This window comes from Plecotus auritus, assembly GCF_963455305.1.
Source record: "Plecotus auritus genome assembly, chromosome: 1".
Lineage (NCBI taxonomy): Eukaryota > Metazoa > Chordata > Mammalia > Chiroptera > Vespertilionidae > Plecotus > Plecotus auritus.
This window is the reverse complement of record NC_137770.1, coordinates 44023837-44050924: the sequence shown is the minus strand read 5'-3', so window position 1 is coordinate 44050924 and position 27088 is coordinate 44023837. Positions and strand designations below refer to the sequence as shown.

The 27088-nt window shown below is 37.2% G+C and overlaps 1 protein-coding gene across 1 annotated transcript in view; it reads right to left on the bottom strand.

Moving 5' to 3' along the window:
* Nucleotides 1–27088, bottom strand: part of ERO1A (endoplasmic reticulum oxidoreductase 1 alpha) — a 54511-nt gene that overhangs the window by 9252 nt on the left and 18171 nt on the right. Inside the window, exons 4-12 of the mRNA XM_080657931.1 lie at nucleotides 24587–24625; nucleotides 19235–19311; nucleotides 19074–19147; nucleotides 14168–14288; nucleotides 12127–12173; nucleotides 4321–4347; nucleotides 4101–4193; nucleotides 2766–3012; nucleotides 2038–2107 (exon numbers count right to left, since the gene is read on the bottom strand). Of these exons, the coding sequence (XP_080514057.1) occupies nucleotides 2038–2107; nucleotides 2766–3012; nucleotides 4101–4193; nucleotides 4321–4347; nucleotides 12127–12173; nucleotides 14168–14288; nucleotides 19074–19147; nucleotides 19235–19311; nucleotides 24587–24625 (795 nt within the window). The remainder of the gene's footprint in view (nucleotides 1–2037; nucleotides 2108–2765; nucleotides 3013–4100; nucleotides 4194–4320; nucleotides 4348–12126; nucleotides 12174–14167; nucleotides 14289–19073; nucleotides 19148–19234; nucleotides 19312–24586; nucleotides 24626–27088) is intronic.

The window sequence follows — 27088 nt, the reverse complement described above, 5'->3', positions numbered from 1 at the left end:
TATCTGTTAAATGCCACAGGACATCAAACTTGAGGGTTTTCGTTCTGATAAAATTAAAACATTGTGAGAAATATTTCTAATCTGCGCAATATAAAAAAAGAGTGAATGCCAAAAAAACTCTACAATAAACCAGCAAGTATCCTAAAAATAAGGAAGATACTGAAACTAGTATGGGGAAAAATCTTATTACAGCATCTTCCCCCTCATTTCTAAGTTCCTGGAAGCTGTTTGGGAGGTTATATAAGCAGTGAGGTATGTATTTCTAGCAAGAATGCTTTAAGTAGGCGGTAGATGGGAGGTCAAAAATAACTGTTACCTAACAGCACAAAACTGACTGCAAAAAGTATTTGCTTGCAAATGGCATAAAATCAGGTTTTTTCCCTACAGTAAGAAACAAAGAATAAGAAACAGAGGAAGACTGTTAAAAATATTCTGATGAAATCAGGAGCTCAATGTTCCTGAAGGCCACCCACCTTTACTTACACATACCTTTGTGACAAAGAACAGTAATATAATTTTACTTGAGTCCCCAAATAGGCTAGAAATCCCTTGAGGATGGGAGCTATCTCTCCCTTTAATGACAAAAATCATGCCTTCCACATAGTAAGCATTTAATAAATCTTTCTAGTACTATTTTATATTTGTCATATTTTGATGCAAATAGACACAAAGATGGTCTTACCTGAGGTTATAACTCTATTAAGAGGCAAGGCAAATTGTACACCTAAACTAATATAATACTGTATGTCAGCCGTAATTGAAATTTTTTAAAAATTATATATAAATTTATATATATACTAGAGGCCCAGTGCACAAAATTAATGCACTGCGGGGGGGGGGCAGGGGGGGCGGGGGGAAGGTGTCCCTCAGCCCAGCCTGCACCCTCTCCAATCTAAGACCCCTCAGTGGATGTCCAACTGCCCGTTTAGGGATCGGGCCTAAACCGGCAGTCGGACATCCCTCTCACAATCTGGGACTGCTGGCTCCCAACCGCTCACCTGCCTGCCTGCCTGATTGCCCCTAACCACTTCTGCCTGCCAGCCTGATCACCCCGTAACCACTCCCCTACTGGCCTGATCAACACCTAACTGCTCCCCTGCCAGCCTGATTGCCCCCAACTGCCCTCCCCTGCTGGCCTGGTCCCCCCCAACTGCCCTCCCCTGCAGGCCTGGTCGTCCCCAACTGCCCCCTGCTGCAGGCCTGGTCGTCCCCAACTGCCCCCTGCTGCAGGCCTGGTCGCCCCCAACTGCCCTCCCCTGCTGGTCTGGTTGTCCCTAACTGCCCTCCCCTGCTGGTCTGGTTGCCCCTAACTGCCCTCCCCTGCTGGCCTGATCACCCACAACTGCCCTCCCCCGCTGGCTATCTTGTGGCAGCCATCTTGTGACCACATGGGGGCGGCCATCTTGTGTGAGGATGTGACGGTCAATTTGCATATTACCTCTTTATTATATAGGAGATATATATATATATACACACATACATACACACACACACACACACACACACACACACACACATCAATAAACAAAAAGAGGCAAGGCAAAAACAAATCCCATTTTGTGGGGTATCAGGTCTTCTGTTCTGTCCACAGTTACCTGCTGGCATTCCTAAATGCCTTTCATTCCCATTGAATAAGATATATCACAAAACAATACTGTGCCCTCTTCCCCTAAAGGGATCCTTTAATTCAACTAAAACCATTTTCAGAATTCTCTTTAGCTAAAGACAGGCTAATACTTCCACTCATGCTCTAGATCCCACTTCTTTAATTTATAACCTCTCTTTATTGCATGAGCCTATCAGTATGGAATCCACAGATTTCTGTTGTTATTGTTTAACACAACACAAACTAGATCATAAGTTGGACCTGCCTTTGGGCTTCCTTTTTCTGAGGAAAAGAAACATTAGGACTCTGATTTTTCTTATAATTTCAGGATGTATACCAAGATTTATTGTTAAGGATAAAAACATGGGTTTATATTCATTCCTGCCTAAGAGTTTGTATCTAAAAATTAAGGTAAAGTATAAAATAATTACCTTTAGTTTGTTTGCTTCTTTTTTATCCCCAGCAAAAAATGAATTCTCATCAAAATGCAAAGGAAATGACCTGCATTTTAAAACAGAGAATATTCATTTTTATATATTAGAAAATATTAAAAGGTCTGCTAAAATAATATTTTGCTGGTCAGTGATGAATCAAATAATTAAAACAGAGTAGAAAATAGAGTTAAAGGAACACTCTGATGCCCCCAAGGAAATTCTTACCCTTGAATCTGAAAGCTAATTGCAAAATATAATTGAAGTTCGGCCCCAAATTCAACCTCTTCAATTAAATGTGAAAATAATGCAGGTATCTAAGTACTAAAAGAATAGCTCTTAAAATTAAAAATATATGCTTTTTAGTACCCAGGTTAAAACATAAATCAATTCTAAAGACCTACGAGCAAAATTTGCTATTAATTATTTTTTAAATAGTTTTCCTTTCTCTATATTGCATATTTAAGAATTTAATTTTGGGCACCACTTGTCACTCTTCTATTAATATATGTGTAACCGTTGAACATCAATCAACCTATGAATCAGGAGGTCACGGTTTGATTCCCCATCAGGGCACATGCAGGAGTGGGGGGCGTGCAGGAGGCAGCCAATCAATGATTCTCTCTCTTCATTGATGTTTCTATCTTTCTCTCCCTCTCCCTTTCTCTCTAAAATCAATAAAAATATTTTTTAAAATATATACATATAAGTGTAAATATATCATTTACTTGATTTCATGAAGTATTTCCAGAAGTAACATTTTGTTATCTGCATCCTGAACTTTATTCCCAGTGAAGAGTTGAAAATCTGGGCGCTCAAAGAATGGTACCACTTTAGATAAAGCTTTTAATTCTATTAAGTAGAGGAAATACAAATTCTTAAGCCTTCTTGGGCCTTCTCCCTCAGTCAAAATTCCATCAAACCGCTGCTGAAATTCTGTTACGTTGTGTCCCCATATCTGTTCTAACCAGGTATCTAAGAAGACAGAAGAATTAAATATTAAAAATTGAATTTTAAAATTAAGTAGGCTTAATTAGATAAAATTACATTAGGTTGTTTATACCTACAGAAATTAATTTAATTTTATATGTTAAAATATATAATAATATATGCATGAAAACTGTTCTCATAACTTAGCCTTTAATAGTTCTATATTAATATTTTATCTCCTAGAACCCATGCATAAAAGTAAAATAAATTAAATGTTTTACTGAGAAACCAGGTTCAATAAAAATCAAGTTTTTGCCCTGACTGGTTTGGCTCAGTGGATAGACCGTTGGCCTGCGGACTGAGAGGTCCTGGGTTCGATTCTGGTCAAGGGCATGTACCTTGGTTGCGGGCATATCCCCAGTAGGGGGTGTGCAGGAGGCAGCTGGTCGATGTTTCTCTCTCATCAATGTTTCTAACTCTCTATCCCTCTCCCTTCCTCTCTGTAAAAAAAAAAAAAATCAATAAAATATATTTTTTAAAAAATAAATAAATAAAATAAAAATCAAGTTTCTGAATATAAATGTATTCATAAAACCAAAAAACACAATTAAAAAATGACTATCTGGTATTACTGAGTTTGAAGCCTTCAGGTTACTACAGTTTATTTCTAAAATGTAAAAAATACTTTAGTTCCAGAAGAAATATGCTACTGATGAAAATCAACCATGGTCTCATTTTCAATAGCATTCTTAAAGGCTAAAGAGCAACAGAAAATGCTTTTACCCATTCAACTTCAGTCCTGATGCTGGCACACAAATAAATGAGTTCTGATACAGTAATATCTAAAGAATAACAAACTGTGCTGTTTCAATTCCCACAACAGAAGAACATTTCCAAAGAGATATGTAAAGTTTTGAGCAGCTTCTTAAAAGAAGGTGAAGAGCCAAGATAATGCTGAACTTTTCCTTAAAGTAACTATAGTTCCTGTATTCCTGATTACTACCATTTAAGAACGAACTTTTCCAGCCTAATACTCAGTAAGGTTAATAGTGTTCCATTCAGGTAAATACCAAGAAAATGTTAAGAATACCTAAAAAAGTGTGGTAAAGAGAAGGGAAGTGAACATCACATACCTTGTAGAAGATAGCGTGCGCTCAAGTGCACATTAATGCTTGCATGTAGGCCAGATATAAGTCTGTAGAAGGCTCTTTTTTCTACACAGAGACCTAAAAAAAGGAATTTGGAAATAGACATTTCATATGTGAAACTTGTACGGTTAGGAAATTAACTTCATGTGTCTTTTTAAAAATGAGAAAAAAAATCATTTCAATTTGTTGAAAAGTTTTCAGTTACCTTCTAGCCAGCTGTAAAAAGTGTTCTCTGAAATTTAAAGAAAAGTCACAAGATTACAAAAATGCCAAAAGGTAAGTTTTTCAAAAGTTTAAAAATACAGCAAATGTGTGCCAAACAGTGATTTAAAGATTATTTGACAAAAGGTCCAAATTTTATTTGCAATTTCTCCAAAGGAAGGAGAGATATCTTGGTATGGGTTCAGTTAAATACCACTCTCCTGCTCAGTTTTTGGAAGCCTTTAGCATTAAGTAGCTCAGTCTAATAACTTTCTAGATAAGGTGTTTTACAGAAAGTCAAAGCAGAATTTAAATGGTAAGTCAATACATGGAAAAATACTTAGCCTTGATAACAGTTCATGCTATGAGAACTAAGAACTCATTGTAGGTTTTTTTTTATTTGAAAAGTAAATACAAATTATAAAGTAGAATCGGAAGTGTATATTTCTCAGGGTATTATAAACCATTCAACATTTCAAAAGAGCAAATCAAAGTTGCAGAAACTAAACACTTATATTCTATGACCTAATAAGATCACTGTTAATATACTTAGACCTAGTAATTCTTTTAGAATTATGTTCTAAAGAAATAACTCAATGCCCAGAAGGTGTGGCTCAGTAATTGAGCGTTGTCTTATGAACCAGGAGGTCAAGGTTCAATTCCTGGTCAGAGATATGCCCGGATCCACAGTGTGGGCCATGCAGGAGGCAGCCGATCAATGATTCTCTCTCCTCATTGATGTTTCTATCTCTCTCTCTGAAATCAATAAAAATATATTTTTTTAAAGAAATAACTCAAAATGGGGAGGGGTTATAATTTTTAGAAAGATGATAATGCTACATAGACTAAAACGTGAAATAATCAAAATGAACAATGATGCCTAATTTAACAACACAGACTACTATATAACTAGTTAACATGGTAGAATAATATAAAAGTATTAAAATGACAATAATGGTCACCAGTCGGGGTATGTACCGGAGGCAATCGATTGATGTTCCCCTCTCCCTTCTTCTCTCTCTCTAAAAAAAAGAAAAAATCAATAAAAACATATTTTATATAAAAATAAAAAAACATATTTTAAATAAATAAAATGATAAGAATGTGTAACATGAAAATATTTATCTAAAATAATATATTAAAAGACATAAGAAATAATTATAACTATGTAATAATTCTAAGTATGCATTTGCTAGATATAGCAAACATTGTACTATATTGTTCTTTGACTAAAGTTGCTTACAATAATATTAAAAATGAACCAAGCAAGCATAAAAGTAATGGAAGAAATGACAAAAACAATAAGCAATAAATCAGACTATTTGAAAACTTAAAATGTCTATTGGAAAACTTCACAAATAAAAACAAAATACAAAATGTATATAAAATGGATGTTTCAAATTCAACAAAGGGATAATATCCTAAAAATATAAAAAGCTCATAAACTGAATAAAAATGCTAAAGTGCCCATTACAGATGGGCAAATAAAATGAGCAGAGAATTCACAATGAATAAATACAAATGGTAATAGATAAAAATTGCTCAGTCTCATAAGTAATAAGAAATACAAATTAAAACTATAGAGATACCACTGTTAACAGTGAAGATAAAAGTATAATATTTAATGCTGACAAGGGAGGGGTAAAATCAGCTGGCACAGTGATTGGAAGGGGTGTAAATTAGCACAATGCAATCTCGTCCTATGTATTAAGAGCCTAAAATGCCATATCCTTTGATCCAGTAAATCCATTTCTACAAATCTAGGCGGTCAGAGATAAATGTTTGCATACCCCCTAAAATTATGTCAAAGTCCCCATGATGGTATTTGAAGGTGGGGCCTTTGGGAGGTAATTGGGTTAGTTGAGGTCATGAGGTGGGGTCCCCATCATGGAATTAGAGTCTTAATAAGAAGAGGAAGAGACCCAAGCTCTTTCTCTCTCTGCCATATGAGAATACAGCAAGAAGGCTGGCTATCTGCAAGCCAGGAAGAGGGCCCTCCCAGACACCAAATCTGCTGGCACCTTGATCTAGGACTTCCCAGCCTCCAGAACTGTGAGAAAATGTATGTCTTTGGTTTAAGCCACCCAGTCTATGGTCTTTTGTCAGACCAGCCTGAGCTGACTAAGACATAGGTTAAGGAAGCAAGTAGGCATGGGAATAATTCTATACAAAACTATAATATATCTATTATTAAAGTGGGAATCTATACTAATAATAGGGGAATATGCAAATTGTCCAGGGCACCATCACAGTAACAATAACGACCAAACAGCAGGTTGCGTGGGGCAACCAGGCCAGCAGGGGGGTTAGTGAAAGACAACCAAATGACTAAACAGCAGGCTGCATGGGGCGACCAGGCCAGTAGGGGGGTTAGTGAGGGATGACCAAACGACTGAACAGCAGGCTTCATGGGGCGACCAGACCAGCAGGGGGGAGCAGTTAGGGCAGGGGTGGGCAAACTTTTTGACTCGAGGGGCCACAATGGGTTCTTAAACAGGACCGGAGGGCCAGAACAAAAGCATGGATGGAGTGTTTGTGTGAACTAATATAAATTCAAAGTAAAGGAGCAGAGGGGAGAGCAAGAGAACCCTCCGCTCTTTTGGCTCCGCGGGCCGGATAGAACAGCCGAATGGGCCGGATCCGGCCCGCGGGCTGTAGTTTGCCCACGGCTGAGTTAGGGGCAACCAGGCCAGCATATGGGCAGTAAAGGGCAACCAGGCCGGTGGGGGGAGATGCAATTGGGGGCGACCAGGTCAGCATGGGGGCAGTAAGGGGCAACCAGGCCAGTGGGGAGGGAGGTAGTTAGAGGCGACCAGGCCGGCAGGGGGGGCAGTTAGGGGTGACCAGGCCTGCAGAGGGGGGCAGTTAAGGGCGACCAGGCCAGTAGGGGGGGGGGGGCAGTTGGGGGCAACCAGGCCAGCAGGGGGGGCAGTTAGGGGTGATCAGGCAGGCAGGCAGGTGAGCAGTTAGGAGCCAGCAGTCCCGGATTGTGAGAGGGATGTCTGACTGCCAGTTTAGGCCTGATCCCGGGCAGTTGGACCTCCCCTGAGGGGTCACAGATTGGAGAGGGTGCAGGCTGGGCTGAGGGGACCCTCCCATACATGAATTTCATGCACCAGGCCTCTAGTAATAACATATAAAACTAGAATATATCTATTATTAAAGTATACATATATAAATAATCATTATTATCAAAATGTTAACAGAGGAGCAGTATGAGATAGTAACTAAGAGCATGGACCGTGGAGCCAAACTGCCTGCTTGGAATCCAAATTCTGCTACTTACAAGTCATATGATTTTAGCTGAGCTGCTAAATGGCTCTGGGGCTTTTCCTTGTCTATAAGATGGAAATAAAAATAATACCTCCTAGCCCAGCTGACCTGGCTCAGTGTTTGAGCGTTGACTTAAGAACCAGGAGGTCACAGATCAATTCCTGGTCAGGGCATATGCATATGCCCAGGTTGCGGGCTTGATCCCCCACTGGGGGCATGCAGGAGGCAGCCAATGAATGATTCTCTCTCATTATTGATGTTTCTATCCCCATCTCCTTTCCTCTCTGAAATCAATGAAAATATATATATTTTTAATACCTCTAAGGTTATTGAAAGGGTTAAATGAAATCATATTTATAAATTTCTTAGAAGAATACTGCATGTAGTCTTAGCCATCATTATCATTATCAGTGATTTTGGAGTTGTGGGATTACAAGTGATGTGTTTCCCTATAAAAACCTTTAGTTTTGTTTTTTGGGTTTGTTTTTTTTTCAAATTTTGGACTGTGAATGGGGTGGGAGGAGCAGGAGTATAATATTGTTTGGGACCTAGCCATCTGATGAAATTTTCAGTTCAGTTTTATAATCCTGATGTAGTTATTCTCAGCTTGACCTGACTGTAATCCAGTGAGATAATCACCTAACATGACAGCTTTCAGAGGTAACCTTTTCATATCTGACCAAAATGAATACATACAAATACAGTCATAAAGAAGATAGTTTCTCTAAGAAGAGCCTCCACAGATTAATAATATTTTCTCTGTGAGAAGCAGGTTGAGATCTTCAAATAGTATTGGAAAAAAACAACCAAAATAACCTTTCCTGACGTAGCTGGAATACAGCATAGAACTAGGAACACCCAAGGCAGAATAGAGTTACTCAAAACTGAACATTATAGACTCACCACTAACAGTAACAAATATGAGGCTCCTTGGAAAAATAATATCACTGCTAAAGAAGTTTCTCTTCTAAATAGTACAGTTCTGATTCAGTATTATTTTTTATTTTGGTTTTTTATTGATTTTAGAGAGAGGAAGGGAGAGGGAGAGGGACAGAGAGATAGAAACATCAATGATGAGACAGAATCATGGATCAACTGCATCCTCAATGCCCCCTACTGGGGATTGAGCCTGCAACCCAGGCATGTGCCCTGACCAGGAACTGAACCGTGACCTCCTAGTTCATGGGGTTGATGCTCAACCCATTGAGCAACACTGGCTGGGCCTGATTCAGTATTTTATTTAGCTACTACTGTTACTTTTAACGTACAATAATAAAATAGCAATGTTGTAAGACTTTAGTATCACTTTCTTAGACATAATGCGAAAGCAGTTCATAAAAATAATGTTCATAAACTTTTGAGGGAGAGGGAAGTGATACTTTACATTTAGCAATTTTGTCTAGCTGGACTAAAGCTAAGTACAGCTTAGTCTTTTCATACTGTTAAACACGTGACCTTAATAACAAAAATCATTTTGATCTCACTCATAAAGCAAAAGGATTCTGAAAAAGACAAAGTAAACCTACAATATGTCAAAAATATTAGCATTAGAATTAGAGAGTCGGCAATGATACCTACACCCAAGAGTCAGCATAAACCTTGGACGCCAGTAAATCAACACTCTGATCATGCCTGGAACCTTCCTGTATGAGTCCTAGCAGATCCTCGAGTTCAATCAGTAAGAGTGTGTTTCCCTGTCTAGCTTCCACGTGCAGTGGAAAATGCAGGAGTGAATTATCAGAGGCTGATGCCTGCAGCCCCTATTGCCTGATCCCAGACACAGTCATTTTCCCTTAACCTGTGCTTTTTGCCTCCAGAATTTTAAATAAAGAAATAAAAATTAACATCTTCTGAGTCTCAGAAGTGAAAAGAAAAAAAAAAGTTTGCCAAATAAACATCTGAATATATAAGAAAATTCATTTATGTAATGTATGATAAAGAGAGCCTACTTACCTTCACTTTTCCCTGGAAAACAAAACAAAATGTTTATTATTATAAACTCCTTCCAGATGCCCCTTTTAAAATACTTCTATAAAAATAAGACTTTTAATAATGGTTAGTTTTAGCCCATCTGTTCATCTACATAAGCAGAATCCATGAGATACTCCTGGCTGCAACTCTTATCAGTGATACGAATTATGCCAGATTTGACTAAGAGGCATCATCTCCAAGAGCCCCAATAAAGAGTAGTTACAGCTCAAACAAGATTTAATATGGGCTAACAGGAGAGGAAAACCTAATCTGTCACCTGAGAGTACTCTTGAATACCTTAAGGACTTACGGTTATTTGGCTGGCAGAGGCATTCTCCTCATTTATTTATCCTAAAGCTATAACATAGTTTCTGCTACAGATTTGAAACCTCCAGACTGACATTATAAAATTTTACTCTATTCAGGAATATTTTTAGAGTCTATTTGTAAGTCTCAAATTATGCACAATTCAGCAGTTTGTATCCAGCTGCTCATTTACTATGGAAAAATTATCTTCATTTGCCCACTTTCATTCAATGCTATCACTGTTTGATTATTAAGTAACATATGCTCATTGCAAATATATGTTTTTAAAAAGAGAACACAAACAAAATAAAAAATACCATCCAAAACTCCCTCTGCCCAAAGATAAATATCATTTACATCTTGGTAAATGTCCCTTTTTCTTTGTGTATAGGTATTTAGCTATTATATTTTTACAAAAAAATTATTATACCTATTTCTGTAATGTTTTGATACCTATTTTTTCTCAATGTGCTATTGATCACCACTGACACAAATGAATACAAATTTCAGCAACATTTATAATGGCTATGTGAATATACCATAAATCATTTAACCACTTCTGAGATGATAAACATTTAAATTGTTCTTATGTATCTTTAAGATAAGTGAATGTGGCAAATTAATTTATCAGAACATAATGTGAGTTCATACTGAAGATCACCTCTTGTCTAGGAATTTGCATTCATCTGATATTAAATCAATACCTTCCACTGAGTTACCATATGTAACTCCATAAACTCAAAAAACCTTGTTTAAAGATGTTCTTCCATTTCTAATATAAGAAAGACTAGCCAAAACCGGTTTGGCTCAGTGGATAGAGCGTCAGCCTGCGGACTGAAGGGTCCCGGGTTCGATTCCGGTCAAGGGCACGTAACTTGGTTGTGGGCACATCCCCAGTAGGAGGTGTGCAAGAGGCAGCTGATCGATGTTTCTCTCTCATCGATGTTTCTAACTCTCTATCCCTCTTCCTTCCTCTCTGTAAAAAATCAATAAAATATATTTTTAAAAAAAAGAAAGAAAGATTAATCTGCCAGCATTTAGGGGATGATGCAACCCATTGCTTTTGAGGAGGAAATTTATGTTTATGGACTATTTGAGATCAGCAGCTTTTCAAATAAATTTAAAAACAATAACCTCACACATTGGCTAAAAGCACATCAAAGATTTCATTGGTAAGCACATATTCAGACAATAGGTATAGATATTATAACTGCTTATTATAGACTGGAGAAGGGTTTGTGAATTTCAGTTTCACATCCCTTCTGCACCTACACAGTGCCTAGCATATAATAAATGGTGGATAATCATTTGTTGAAGGAACAAGTGATTTTTACTATTGTAGACAAGACCATTAAATGAGGACAATTTTCATCCATCAATTATCTAACAAACTCTATGATGTACTAGGCTCTAGATTAAGAGATGAAACCAATAAATGTGTCCAAATCAGGCGTCCTCAAACTACGGCCCGTGGGCCACATGCGGCCCGCCGAGGACATTTATCCGGCCCGCTGGGTGCCGCTGCCTGTCCTGCTTAGCAGCCGACTCGCCCCAGGCCCGCAGTGCACATAGGAATTTGTTCGTGTGTTTTTTTTAAACTATAGTCCGGCCCTCCAATGGTCTGAGGGACAGTGAACTGGCCCCCTGTTTAAAAAGTTTGAGGACCAATCAACAGATAAGTAAATAACAGTCAGATAATGCTAAACAGTGGAAAGGGCCGTAAGAGGAACAAAACATGGCATAAGATCACTTCAAGAGGAGAAGAAACCACTTCCAGTAGGAGGGTGAGGGAAAGCCTTGTGGAAAAGGAAGCATGTGGGCCAGACCGTAAGTGTAAATAGAAAATGAAAAATGTTACTGAGTTACAAAGACCTGTGAATTTGAAATCAGACTCCCAATATATGCAATAATTCCAAGTGTTGGGAAAGATTTGAGGCAGAAGGTTTTGGACATTCATTTAACTAGAAAATGAGTAAAAATAGTAGAAAAACTGAGCACACATTATGTGAAAATGCATAGGATAAATATATAACTTAATCTTCATCCTATGGTAGTCTAATACCAGGAACTTCATTACAAAAATACTCCTTCCTGAAGTGCATGTCAAACACCAATTTCTCTGCAAGAATAAGGTATAACTTCTATGGAAAAAAGGAATATATCACCTCAAGTGCTCTTGCCAAGCCTTTTCAGGTCTTCCCCCTCCTTCTAACCAAAGTTCACTGGCTGATGAATATAACAGTGCAATTAAATAACTCACCTTGACTGGAAGCCAACGGATTTAAAGGTCTTTTAATTGTCTGTGGCCTGGAATCAAAATAATTAAAGTTATAAAATATAAATATGTCACCTGTAATGTTACTTATGTAAAAGTGAAATTATCTCAGAAAGTATCTTAGTGACTATATCCAAAACCAAACTGTTTTATTGAGCTTATAAAATATTTAGTTTTCTCTAATTGCTTTAAGGGAAGGTGGTTGTTATTTGTTTTAATGATAATAGTTTCTGATCTTTTCCCATTATAACAGCCAGAAAGTCATTTCCTAATCACCTCTTCAAAGAAAGAAGAAAAAATACCATTCAAGCTCTTCTCCTAGAGTCACTAAAATTTTAAATACATTACATACACATATGTGTGTATATGCCACAAAGTACACTCCAAACTGAAAGACAAACAAAAAATGTAAATACCCAACACAAGCATTAAAAGAAAAAAAGTGTGGGTAGATTATCTTCCACTTAGGAAATCTTAGATAGCTCAGTCTTCCCTGTGACCATCAAGTTGGTTATGATTTCAATAAAAGGTGTGTTTTTTTAATAAGGATAAAAAAGAGAGTTAATATGTCACTAAAGCGCTTTTAAATCTCAAAATTAATATTCATTAGTATCATTTTGTGAAGCGTAGGGATTGTTTTAACATCCATTATTTAAATTTTACAAATTTGTACAAGGTGAGACATTTTGAGAACAGAACATGTAAGTTATATTTTAACATGCTCAATTTAGCACCTCATACATCATTTATATTTTAGAAATATTGTGGTAGTCGTGATATAAATTAGTTAGAAAAGAACTATAAAACTAATACAAAATCTAACAAGGGCTTCAGTTGGACTTTATTTTAGTTCACTTTAAAAAAAACAACAGCCTTTAAAGTAAGTCAGTAAACCAAACATAAACATTCTGAATAACAGTCAAGAGAATTGAAATGAAACATATGGCAGAAATGAGTAAATAATGAAAACTCTCCACTTCCCAAACTGGAGAAATTCTTCAAGTCTAAAAAAGGAATAGTCTGGCATTTTATTGGTATAAGTACACTTGCTGGTCTCTTATGTTTATATTTGACTTATGAAACGTGAAATACATTATTGCCATATCTGGAAACTCCAAAGATTTTCCCAGAATTCCCCCCATTCTCTAAGATAACATCACACACACACACACACACACACACACACACACACACACACCCCTACCTTCCAAAAACCAATAAGCACATTGTTTAGAGCTTAGAAGCTTAGAAGTGGGTAAACTTGAAGTATGTCTCAGTCACCCAGTGATCAAATCGACTGCTTCCACTGTAGTGATTTAGAGTACAAAGTGGGTTCTTTGACGCTGGACAAATCACTTAAAATCAGCTTTCCAAATTTCTGTTTCTCTATCTCTAAACAGTAAGGACTACAACACAGGGTGACTGGAAAGACTAAAGGAAAAGATCTACGTAATATGCTTAGCACAATGCCTGCACAGAGTGAGTGTAATACCTTAATCAATAAAGAAATTAAAAAATAATAATAATAAATAAAAGATAAAAAAGCCTTAGCTATTATAATTATTCTCTGAAATTAATTTAACTTTGAAGTGGGTAAAATAACTATAGCTACAAAAAGAGGAGTAAAAGTCACCAAAAAGAGAATAAGGAGTTATATATTCTGATCTATTCTCTGCCACTAACCATATGATTTAAGAAAATGAAGTAAATCTCTCTCTGTCTCTAGGTTAGCTCATCTATAAAATGAGGCTCTCTGACCCCACTCAAGGAACATTTTTAAGTGCCCACAACACTCCCATAAAAGTCTAATACTATTCTAAGTCTTTTAAAGAAGAAAGATATTTGTTGAAACATGTTTTCATGTTTTCCCAGAGGAGAACTGGTTTCATGAATAAGTATGTTCTGATGTCCCAATACATCCTTTAACAAAGTAAATTCATTTGTACTTAAATCATTATTATTTTATTTGTTTACAAAGAGAAATCACCACATCTTCTAAAAATTTATAAATGGAAATGACACATACTTAAAACAGTTTTCTTCATAGATGACATTCCATATCCTCCAAGCATCTGGTCCCTTGTAACCCGTGTAGCGCTCAGGATTAAGGAGCAAATCTACGTACTCGGCATCAGGAGACTGTATGTCTATAAAATAAAAGTTTCCATTGAACCTTTCTTCTTTACAGTTACCTTTAAAAAGCTAGTATAGAACACTGTATTCCATTGATTCTAAGGCATCACAAATGTGTCAATGCCTCAGGGACTTAAAAACAACTTTTCAGGAGAAAGACAGAAGAACCACCACAGCCACATTAAATGTACACACTAGTTGCAAAAGCATCCTGCTTTTAGAAATGATACAAAATAGGAATAGGTGAATTTTAGAATCAAAGGAACGTGGTAATTCAATTCTCATAAGCTATCCAGACAAAGAATATATATACATGGCCCTCCAATGTATATATATATATTCTTTGTCTGGATATTGACCACAGTAGTTCATCAGTAACTAAGGTAAATGAAGTGTTAGTACCAGACACTGTTTGTTATCAAATACTTCCTTCTTGCATGAGCACCATCAGGATTCACCACAAACATGTCCCAAAGGTATAATCCTAAACATGCAAAACATCCCATCCAGGATGGCATTTGGGTTAGCATCCTATCTAATAAAAGAGTAATATGCAAATTGACCATCACTCCAACACACAAGATGGCTGCCCCCATGTGGTCAAAGATGGCTGCCCCCATGTGGACACAAGATGGCCACCACAAGATGGCCAGCAGGGGAGGGCAGTTGGGAGGGACCAGGTCAGCAGAGGAGGGAAGTGGGGGGCGACCGGGCCTGCAGGGGAGAGCAGTTGTGGGGGACCCAGGCCTGCAGGGGAGAGCAGTTGTGGGGGACCAGGCCTGCAGGAGAAAGCAGTTAGGGGTGACCAGGCTGGCAGGGGAGGGCAGTTAGGCATCTGTCAGGCTGGCAGGGGAGGTGTTAGGGGGTGATCAGGCTGGCAGGCAGAAGTGGTTAGGGGCAATCATGAAGGCAAGCAGGCAAGCAGTTGGGAGCCAGCAATCCTGGATTGTGAGAGGGACATCCCTGAGGGGTCCCAGATTGGAGAGGGTGCAGGCTGGGCTGAGGGACACACACCCCCATGCACAAATTTCGTGCACTGGGCCTCTAGTTATTTATAAAAGGGAAAATTGGAAGCAACCTAAATGCCCAACAGAGCAGAGCATGGGTTCTGGAGCCAGAGGGCCCAGGTCAGAATCCAAGACAAGTTATGTAAATTTTCTATGTCTTGTGCCATCATTTCTAAGATGGGGATAATATTCATAGTGTTACTGTGAGACTTAAATGAGTTATATATGTGCAGAGTGCTTAGGACAATGGTAAGAGAATAATAAATATTAGCTGGTAGTATTGGTGTTATGATGTATTTTAACAGGCTATTTTACAGTCAAAACTATTAAGTACAAAGGCTATCTAATCAAATGAAAAGATAAACATTACAGAGAAGTCAATTAGAGATATATAAACAAAACATACAAAAATTGATGGGATATTGCTTTCTCGTGTATTCTATAAATGTGTATATATGTTATAACTTCAAAGCAACAACAACAAAAAGGACCCTAGGCCTCCAGTGGCTTTGGGAAATTATTTAATAGCACAGCAAAACCTTACTCCTCTAGAAAGCTTAACAATATGAACTAACAAAGAATTTGCTTCCAGAAGCAACACAGTGACAGCATCTAGAAATAACTGAGAGTCTAAGGTAGAAGTAATACACAATATAACACATTATAATAAATTCATAAATATATTCATAAAATATATAAATATTGCTCAGCAACTACTACTATAAGACAGAAAACTAACCACCAAGAAATGATTACTTTTTTATATTTTGCCTAGAGACAAACATTGCCTCATAATTTTCCTTATGATAAATACTTCCTCTCCCAACTTTATTTTTTTTAAATGTTATTAAAACTATATTTTGTCAGATGACAAAAGTTTAACTTTCTTTTTTTTTTTAATCCTCACCCAAGGATATTTTTCCTATTGATTTTTTTAGAGAGAGTGGAGGAGAGGGAGGAAGGGGGCAGAGAGAGAAGGAAACATCCATGTGAGAGAGACACATCGATTGGTTGCCACCCATTCGCACCCCTTTCGTACCCAACCAACTGGGGCCAGGAATGGAGCCTGCAACTGAGGTACGTGCCCTTGACTAGGAATTGAACCTGAGACCCTTTGGACCGTGGGTCGATGCTCTGACCACGAAGCAAAGCCAGCCAGGGCTTGAATTTCTCATTTGGATTTATAAAATACCTTCTACAGTCCACCTATCATTTACACACATTATGTATTCCTTATAAAGCTTTCTCTTTTTATAATGTCCACCCTCCTCTCACAGAACAAACAAATACAAATTGTCAAGTGATTCATCCAAGATAACAGAACATCACCACATCAGAAGTGACTTATTGACTCTCAGTCCTTGCCAAAGGTAAGCATGCAGAATCAAAAGGACACTTTTTAAATAGAAGTAAAGGTATTGCCATTCTTTCTCTAACACTGCAGGCCTTAAGAAAAAGTGCTACAGCCAAAACCGGTTTGGCTCAGTGGATAGAGCGTCGGCCTGCGGACTGAAGGGTCCCGGGTTCGATTCCGGTCAAGGGCACGTAACTTGGTTGCGGGCACATCCCCAGTAGGAGGTGTGCAAGAGGCAGCTGATCGATGTTTCTCTCTCATCAATGTTTCTGACTCTCTATCCCTCTTCCTTCCTCTCTGTAAAAAACCAATAAAATATATTAAAAAAAAAAAGAAAAGAAAAGAAAAAGTGCTACATGTTATAAGTTTATTTCACAGCACTGTTTACTCCAAAGAATCCTTGTGGAAAAGATGGCAAAGTTAGGGGGTTGGGAGAGCATTTATCCCTTTCCTTTACTAAGCCATACTCATCCAACACCCCTGAAACCAAATGTGTTTGGAATTCAGAACTTTTCAGATTTTAGAAAATACAGTGCATGCAGCATATATTGAATATTACTCCAGCAGGGACTGAGGCAGCAACTTTTGATCAAATACATAAATATCTCTGCCATGAAATACATGAATATTCACTTTTCAAAGTTTTCAGAATTTGGAAATAAGAATAAAGGGCTATAGATATAAATGTGCCAAAATATGGTCATGTTTTTTATTAAGGAAAGCATGTATTTCTTTTTTTCAAAAAGAAAAGCCACAAAATTAAAAATAAATACTTTCTATTTTTCTTCCTCTTTTTTTGGGGGGGTGAGGGGGTGTTAGGGGTTGCAGGCTTCATCTTTTACTTGTAATTAAAATGATCTGTATCACTCTTTTCACTAATTTTTATTTTATTTGTAATCCTCACCTGAGGATATTTTCTCCACTAACTTTTAGAGAATGGAAGGGAGGGAGGCTCGGGGGGAGGGGGCGGGGGGCAGGGGGGGCGGGGGAGACACAGAGAGTAAGAGAGGGGGAGAGGGAGAGAGAAACATCAATGTGTCTCTCACATAGACTGGTTGCGTCCTGCAATGCGCCCTGACTGGGGCCAGGGATTAACCTGTAACCCAAGTAGCACCCTTGACTGAGAATCAGACCCAAGACCCTGCAGTGCCCAGGCCAAAACTCTAACCACTGAACCACACCATCTAAGGCTTCACTAATTGTTTAAAAGATTACTAATTTGCTCTAAAACAGCCATAGAAAAATACCAAAATTCAGTTTGATTTTATGTTGTTTAGCCAATTAAAAGGCTAAACAATTTAAATTAGGAAAAGGGAGACACTAGAAAAAGAAAGAAGAGACAAATCCATAAATCTTGATTCAAAAGTTCTAATGGTTTCTAGGGCTCCTACATTTTAACAGTTCCAGCCCTCTGGCTTAGCTTTACTAGTAGATGCAGCAGATACAACTCATGGGTCATTATTCTCTTTTCCAAAAGTAACATGGACCATCACCCTTAAGGAAAATATTTAACAATATGATATCAGTGAAACAGAAGCAGGTTTTTGCATTCCCTACATTATAGCTATTTATGCAAAATGCCTGTATATATTATAAAAATTATAATATATACTATATGATGTAATCTATATTATATGTAATATAATATAATATAATATAATATATATAATAGTTATTTTATATATATATATATATTACTAGAACTATGGAACTCAAGAAGTGAATTTTTTCAAAAAACTGAGTTTCCTTTTTAAACGTTTTTATTGTGGTAAAATATATATAACATAAAACTTACTATTTTAAACATGTTTAAGTATACAACTCAGTGGTATTACATACACAATGTTGTGCAACCACCACCACTGTTTCCGACCTTTTCTATGACCCCAAACAGAAACTATAACCATTAAGCAATAACTTCCCACCTCCCTTCCCTCCAGCCCTTGGTAGACTCTAATCTACTTTCTGTCTCTATGTGATAAGTTACCTAATCTAGATATTTCATACAAATGGAATCATACAATACTTGTCCTTTTCTGTCTGGCTTATGTCATTTAGCATTATGTTCTGAACGTTAATTCACACTGTAGCATGTATCACAACTTCCTTTCTTTTTATGGCAAAACAGTATTTCATTGTATGTAGATACTATACTTTTTTTATACTGTACATTGATCCATTCATGGAAACACCTCCCACCTCTTGGTTATTGTGAATAATGCTGCTATAAACTTAGGTGTAAAAATATGTTTCCCTGTATTCAGTCTTCTTAGGTGTATGCTTAGGAGTTGAATTGTCAAGTCATATGGAACTCTAGGTTTACTTTTTTAGGAAATGCCAAACCATTAGAAAATGAATTTATAAAAATCATTTTTAAAGAATTATTTTTTTCTTGGGTACAGTCTTAAACAAAATGCATACTATAAAAAAGGTTTTACCATCAGCTTCACAGAAGTTGTCTGAGGAATCATCATGCTTGGTCCACTGAAGAACGGCCTTCTGCGTTTCCTCACTTCAAACAAAGATAACAGTGTTATTCTTTTTTGCAAGTTAACATTTCACCGGAAACACACACACACACACACACACAAAATCAAACCTCAGAGATTCATCCACAGCTCCAAGTCGTTCAGCCTGTTCACATTCTTCACTGAGATTATTTGCTTCTTCAGAATACTGAAATGAAAAGGGGAATAAATAGAATACAACTTACTGCATTTTTTACACTTTTAAAAAAGGTTTTCAAAGTTATTTGAAATTCTTTTATACCTGGCACCATCACTTTTAAAAAAATTAAGCCCTCACATTCCTCCTGAAGTTAAAAAAATAAGAAGGCTTTCCTTCTTGTGTTTGATGGAGAACATAATACTATGGAGGTCACAAAAAGGAAATAATAGTTCTGATAACTCATCACCAAAATCTTCACTAAAATAATCTTCCATGTATAAGGAAGTCACTAGGGAAGGAGCCAAGAGGCAATGTTCCACTTTTCTAATGACCTAGGTGTAAGCATCTGTTTTCTCTCCCATAAAAAAAATGGCTGAACTAGATCATGTGTGTCTAAGGCAGCCGTGGGCAAACTATGGCCCGCGGGCTGGATCCGGCCCGTTTGGCTGTTCTATCCGGCCCGTGGAGCCGAAAGAGCAGAGGGTTCTCTTGCTCTCCCCTCCGCTCCTTTACTTTGAATTTATATTAGTTCACACAAACACTCCATCCATGCTTTTGTTCCGGCCCTCTGGTCCAGTTTAAGAACCCATTGTGGCCCTCGAGTCAAAAAGTTTGCCCACCTCTGGAAGGTTTATCTTGACTCTAAATTCTTTCTAAAAATTCCCTGAAGCCAACAAGTCTTATAAAAAGTATTCTGATATCTTTAGGTGTTTAAAATATGTTCTTAAAGAACCACATTTCTTCTCAATGTCTAAGTCAGTTTATATATATACTTATGCTCAGATGTAAGTGGCACAGGGGAAGTATGATCATAAGATTTCACAACACACCAGTCATCACCACCATATAGCTGAAAGGCAACATTGAAAGCAGGAGGCCAACAAATATATATTGAGTGCCTATTATAGCCTTATTGTTAGGATGACTATACAAATGACTGTCCAGACTACAATACTTTTGAGAATAAAATAACTGAAATGCTATAATTTTTTCAAATATTTGTGTACTAAATAACAACTTCGTTTCCTTACATTGGTTGATCTATAAGATAGCTTAATTCAAAAACTATTCTCAAAATAAAATTCTTTTTTTAAAATATATTTTATTGATTGTTTACAGAGAGGAAGGGAGAGGGATAGAGAGTTAGAAACATCGATGAGAGAGAAACATCGATTCAGCTGCCTCCTGCACACTCCCTACTGGGGATGTGCCCGCAACCAAGGTACATGCCCTTGACCAGAATCGAACCTGGGACCCTTCAGTCCACAGGCCAACGCTCTATCCACTGAGCTAAACCGGTTAGGGCAAAATAAAATTCTTTTATATATAATTAAAGGGTAAAGAAGTGATATATTCCACCAACTCTCAAATGGTTCAGAAAATAATAAGAATATGTATATAGAAAAAGTTTGCTAAAACAAATAAAGCAAAATATTAAAATTAATGAATCCATATGAAGAGTATATAAAATGTCTTTATACTAAAAGTTGGAAATTATTTCAAAATAAGTTAACAATACACATCAAAAATTTAACAAAATTTGTTTAAAAATAACATATAACTATGTGTATTAATATACCAATGTATATTAAAACAGAAATTTTTAACTTTATTATTGTAATTATCTGAAAATTAAAACATAAGTTAAAAATAACTATTCTTAGTTCCTATTTAATAATTTAATCAGCTTCATTAAGTCACATCTGTCTCATACTGATGTCACTGGCATTTTTCTTAAAAAAAAACAACACACCTTTTTTCAATTTGTCCTTATTAAATATTCATGAAATTTCCCATGGTTTTCTTCAAGTTAATTTTTATAGTTTATCAATACCTTTAATTGACTCTTTTCAGCTGATATAATTTTTGAGAAAATATTCTCGCTACTGGTAAAAATGTGAAAATATTTTAGGTCAAATGTTTTCACAAGTTCTATTCTTTTGCCTCCAAAGTACATTTCTTCAATAAAAATTTTAAGACAAAACTTGTCCAAAAAAAGTTAATTTCTTGTATTATTTTAAATGGTTTGCCAAATATAGATAGTACAAAATTGTAAGCCTTCTTAAATTCATTTCATTTCAGGTCACAATATAAATTTATCCAACTAAAAGCAAGAGTTTCATCAAGAGGAGACTCCTCCCATGAGTAAAGACAATTATAAAATTTCAGAATTAATCCTAGTATGGCATTTGAACTTTCTTCACTTAGTGTGTTCAATTCCTCCCTCATTTTGTAGAAATAAATTTCAAGGTCTTTGTTTATAAACTTTGTTATAATGATTGCATTGTGCTAAACTTTCAAAAGCTAAAATTTATTGTGTTTTTTTTTATTTAAGCATTCTATCCATTGATACTTTGAATACTGATTTTCCACTGAATTTAAACAAATTGCAATCACCATTTAGAGGGCTCATTAATTAAAAAATTTCAGTACCACCCTGGCTGGTTGGAGCATCACCCCATGCACCAAAAGGTTGCAGGTTCAATTCTCAGTCAGGGCACGTACCTAGGTTGCAGGTTCCATCCGTGGTGGTTGGGTTATGTTTGGGAGGCAACCAAACGAACTTGCACGGAAGTTTCTCTCTCTCTCTCTCTTCCTTCCTCTCTCTAAAAATCAATAAAACATATCCTCGGGTGAGGATTTAAAAAAATTTTTTCAGTGCCACTACAGGACACTTAGGTTGTTTTACAAAATAGTACTTCAAAGGCTCAAACAGTTACAAAGTCTGATTGATGATAGACAGCAAAGTACTCCTGATATGCCACAGTAATGTTTTCTTCAGCATTAGCTACATCTCAAAAATGTTATGGTCATTACCAGTGTGTATATATAAATGCAAAAACCTATATATGTTGACAATTACCACTTCTATCTTAATTGGTAAACTATCACAATTGGACACAATTATGAATTATGTGTGTATCTTAACCAATTGCAAACTCACTTCTGCTCCACAGATTTCTTGACTTGGTAAGGACACTGTTTTTACCAGGGCATTGTTTTCATAAAAATTCATATATGTATTATCACCACAAAACAAATATTTGTCTTCAATTTTGAACTTTAATTTATACTAGTTTTCACAATGACAAATGTTTTCCTTCAACAAATGAACTTCCAAAAGTTTTACATTAAGTCCATCAATTGAATGAAAAAAATCAAACAACTTTGGATTTAAAGATTTTTCTATTTAGCCCTAGCCAGTTTGACTCAGTGGATAGAGCAGCAGCCTGTGGACTGAAGGGTCCCGGGTTCAATGGCAGTCAAAGGCACGTACCTTGGTTGCAAGCTCTACTCCCGAAGGCATGTGCGGGAGGCAACCAATCCATGTGTCTCTCTCACATCAATATTTCTCTCTGTCTCTCCCCCTCATTCCCACTCCCTCTAAAAATCAATGGGGAAAATATTCTTGGGTGAGGATTAACAAAACAAAAAAAAACTGTTTTAATTTTCTGTTTAAAGCAGCTAATGATAGCATCTTTTAACTATGCATAGAATTCTGCCATTGGAGCCAACACCTTGGCTATGACTTCACTCTGTACGTAAACAAGAAAACATGGGATCGAGATGAGCAAAATCAGTTTAGAATCTGTAATAAATAAGTAAATAGAGGGGAAAGATACAAGTCTCTCATACTGAAGAATTCCAGACAATTTATATCCTCAAGGAGATGAAGCACTCCGTAAATGTGGGCTGTGCAAAGTGGTGACTTCCTTCCAAAGAATACAGTATGGCCCAGCTGGGTGTGGCTCAGTGGTTGAGCCTCAACCTAGGAACCAAGAGGTCACAGGTTCGATTCCCGGTCAGGGCACATGCCTGGGTTGTGGGCTCAATCCCCAGTGTGGGGTGTGCAGGAGGCAGCCGATCCATGATTCTCTCTCATCATTGATGTTTCTATCTCTCCCTCTCTCTCCCTTTCTCTCTAAAACCAATAAAAAATATTTAAAAAAAAAAGAATACAGTATGGAAAGGGTGAGAAAGAATAAACCTATGGTCTCCACTGACAAAACTACCTCAACTGGGTGATCAAGGTCAACTTTAATAGGAAAAGGTCATATTGACAATATGTGACGTGACGTGACATGGTGTGACAAGACGTGATGTGATGTACATGAGGAAAATGGCACTTTACTTCTGTGGTCTTCCTCCCAAAAACACATAACCCCACTCTGAGCATAAGAAAAACATGAGACAAATCCCAATTGGGGGACATTCTTCAAATGCCTGACTAGTACACCTTAAAAGCATCTTATCAAAAACAAGGCAAGGCTGAGAAACTGTCCCAGCCAAGAGGAACCTAAGGAGATATGACCCCTAACTGTAGCTTGCTATCCTGGATGGCATCCTGAAACACAAAAAGGACATTAGGGGGAAACCAAGAAAATCTGAATAAAATATGGACTTTAGTTAGTAATAATGTATCAATATCAGTTCACTAATTGTAATAAATGTATCATACAAATGTAAGATGTTAATCACAGAGGAAACTAAGTGTGGAGTACATGGAAACTCTGTACTATCTTCACAATTTTTTCTATAAATCTAAAAGTATTATGAAATTAAAAATTTATTTTAAAAGAGAGAGACATAAGAGACACATCAACCAAATGCAATGTATGAAATATATTTGAATCCTGTTTCAAACAAGCAATTAAGATACTTATGAGCCCTAACCGGTCTGGCTCAGTGGATAGAGCGTTGGCCTGTGGACTAAAGGGTCCCAGGTTCTATTCCAGTCAAGGGCATGTACCTTGGTTGTGGGCACATCCTCAATAGGGGGTGTGCAGGAGGCAGCTGATCGATGTTTCTAAGTCTCTATCCCTCTCCCTTCCTCTCTGTAAAAAATCAATAAATATATATTTTTTTAAAAAGATACTTATGAAACAACTAAAGAAATCCAAAGCCTGACAGTGGTTATATTTTTTAAGTATATTTTAATCTTAAGGATGTATATAAAGTATTTGTAAACAAAATGATTTACCTGAGACTGGCTTTAAGTACTTGGGAGAATGAGGTGGGATGTACAGATTAAACAAGATTAACCACACATTGGTAACTGCTGAAGCTCTATGATGGGTAATGTTGTGGGTTTTTTCCCTCTACTTTAATTTTTCTTTCATGCTTTGCATAACAAAGAGTTGAACAAAAGAATTGGAGTCATTGAGTACAAATAACTCTCAAGGGGTTTCGCTGTGAAGGGGAGCAGAGAAGTGGGGTAGTAGTAGCTGGTAGGGGAAATGAGTCTTTGTTAAGATACTAGACACATTAATAAATATATACATACCTTGTAGCTTGCAGATTTAATTCCATCAGGAACTTCATCCTGAAAAATAAAAAAAAATGCTTTTATATGACATTTATCCTACTGAAAAAGTATTTTAAATTTCTATGATTTATGAGAAAAAATCATGAAACAAATTATTGAAATTAACATTTTTTTTAACTGAGAACAGTTAGGCAGTTTTAACATTATTTTTTATAAGTAAATAAAAATTCAACAACAAATTATCCTATGGATTGCTGATATATATTTCAGCATGGAAATGTAAAAATAGTCAGTTATTATTCCATTTGATGCTCAAATTGTCCACATTTGGCCACTAGGGGACCCACTAATGCTTATTTGATATTTGCACCTGTGTCTTTTGATATTACCCCAGTTATCTTTTTTTTTTTTAATTTATCTTTATTGTTGAAAGTACCGCAGATGTCCCCTCTTTTTTTTTTTTTCCATTGACCCCCTCCACCCAGCACTGGCGCCTCCCAGGCCTTCACCACACTATTGTGTGTGTCCATGGGCTATGCATATAAGCATAAAAATTCCCCGGTTAATCTCTCCCCACCCACCCTCTCTACCCCAGTAATCTTGAACAGCATTTTTTATTTCTGTTATGACAAGATACTCCAAGTTCATCTTGTCTATTTCTTGTTCCAGTCTTGGAATTGCTCATGGTGTGTGTGTGTGTGTGTGTGTGTGTGTGTGTGTGTGTGTGTGTGTTTAAGAAGGCTTCGTTCTTTTCAGAGCAAAACAGAACCAGTTTTTGGTCAAGCATTGGCCACTTACTAACTACAGGACCTATCTGCCTATCATCAAAGTGATGCTGTGAGTGCAGATAAGGAGGTATGTGGGAGAAGTCTGTAAATTGCAGGCCCACTGCTAAGTATATCCCTGAACTAGGGTATGCTCAAAGGGAATGACCCACACAGAGACATGCACTTTATCATGTACCCTTCAGACTCTGAACTAGGTCAACATGTGTTCTTCTTCTATGGCCAAGTATTTAGATGGTTTCTAATTTTTTCATATCATAAACCATGCCAAATTTATAGACCAATTTCAGCAGAATTGACATCACTACAAAATTCAGTACTGCTTTACAATCATCTTTGAACATTTGTTTGATTATTTTAGTCAGTGAAATTCCAACTGGAATTGCTAGGTCCCGGATATGTACCTTTTTAATGTTTTTGATACATTTGCCAAATTGATCTCGAAAAGACTTCACCACCGGAGTGCTTATTTCTTAACACTGGCTGTTGTTACTCTTTTTCACCTGGGCCACTTAGTAACGGAGGAGAGGAACATTGTTTTGATTCACTGTAAAGGAAATAACCAGTGTTTCAGCTTACAGAGAGGGTCCAGCCTCGATGGGGAGACCACCAGCCACATTCAAATATTCTCTGGAGTCAGGAGTGCGAATCAAAGGGCATGCATTTTAAAGACCACGTTTGAGGAGAGAATTTCAACTTTTATTATTTTTCTATCTCCTGCTGGGTTCCAGAGTATAACCTAAACCAAGTCTAAAAATGAACCGAAAAAGGAAACTGGTGTTGGTTCCCTGTTTAGCCCAAAAAGGTGTTAACAAAACAGCAGCAGACCATGTGAAGGGGTGCGTTAACTGTATTTAACCTTGTACATTAGGTTAAGAAAGAATTGTTAAGTGTTTTAGGTGCGATAACTACATTGTGTTCATAATGTAATGTTCCTATTTTAAAGATGCAGACTGAAGTAGAATAGATGTCAAAATATCAGTCGTGTGCAATATAAATTCTAGCTATGAAAGCTGATTATTCAGCCTGGAGCAATTGTTTCAAAGTATTTGAAATGATCTCTAATCACTCTTTGGTTCTGACAGACTGCCCTATTTTAGGAACCATTGGAACTGAGCCCAGCCTGTCCTAAGGGGAATGTAAATGGCTCACTCCCTCACTGCCACTTACAGTGGAGTTTCTCACGTCTCCCTCCTGTGCTCTGCCCTCCCCTCTGCTCCCACGGTGTGTACATCTTCAGCACATCTACGACTGGGCTATCCCATTTGCATTGCACCTGCCACTTAGTGTTCGTCTCCCCTACTAAATCATAGCTCCTCATGGTAAAAGCTCGTCTTATATGTCCAGGATGTGGCACACAGTAGACCCTCAAAAAATATTCACTACTTTACCAAATTACATTCAATTGCTAAGCAACATTCCTTTACCAATTTTTTCTCCATCTCCTTTCTCATCTTCCTCCCCACTTCCCACAGCACAGCCAGTTATCTTTCCAAAATCTTAGGTCTAATCATGGCACTACACACACACACACACACACACACACATACACACACACACACACACACACACACACACAATATATGCTTAATTATAATCTATCTAGAGGCCTGGTGCACGAAATTCTTGCACAGGTAGGGTCCCTAGGCCTGGCCAGTGATCAGGGCCTTCCTTCCCCCAGCTGCCGTCTGCCCACTGGGGCCTTCTTTCATTCCACACCACCCCCTGGTGGTCA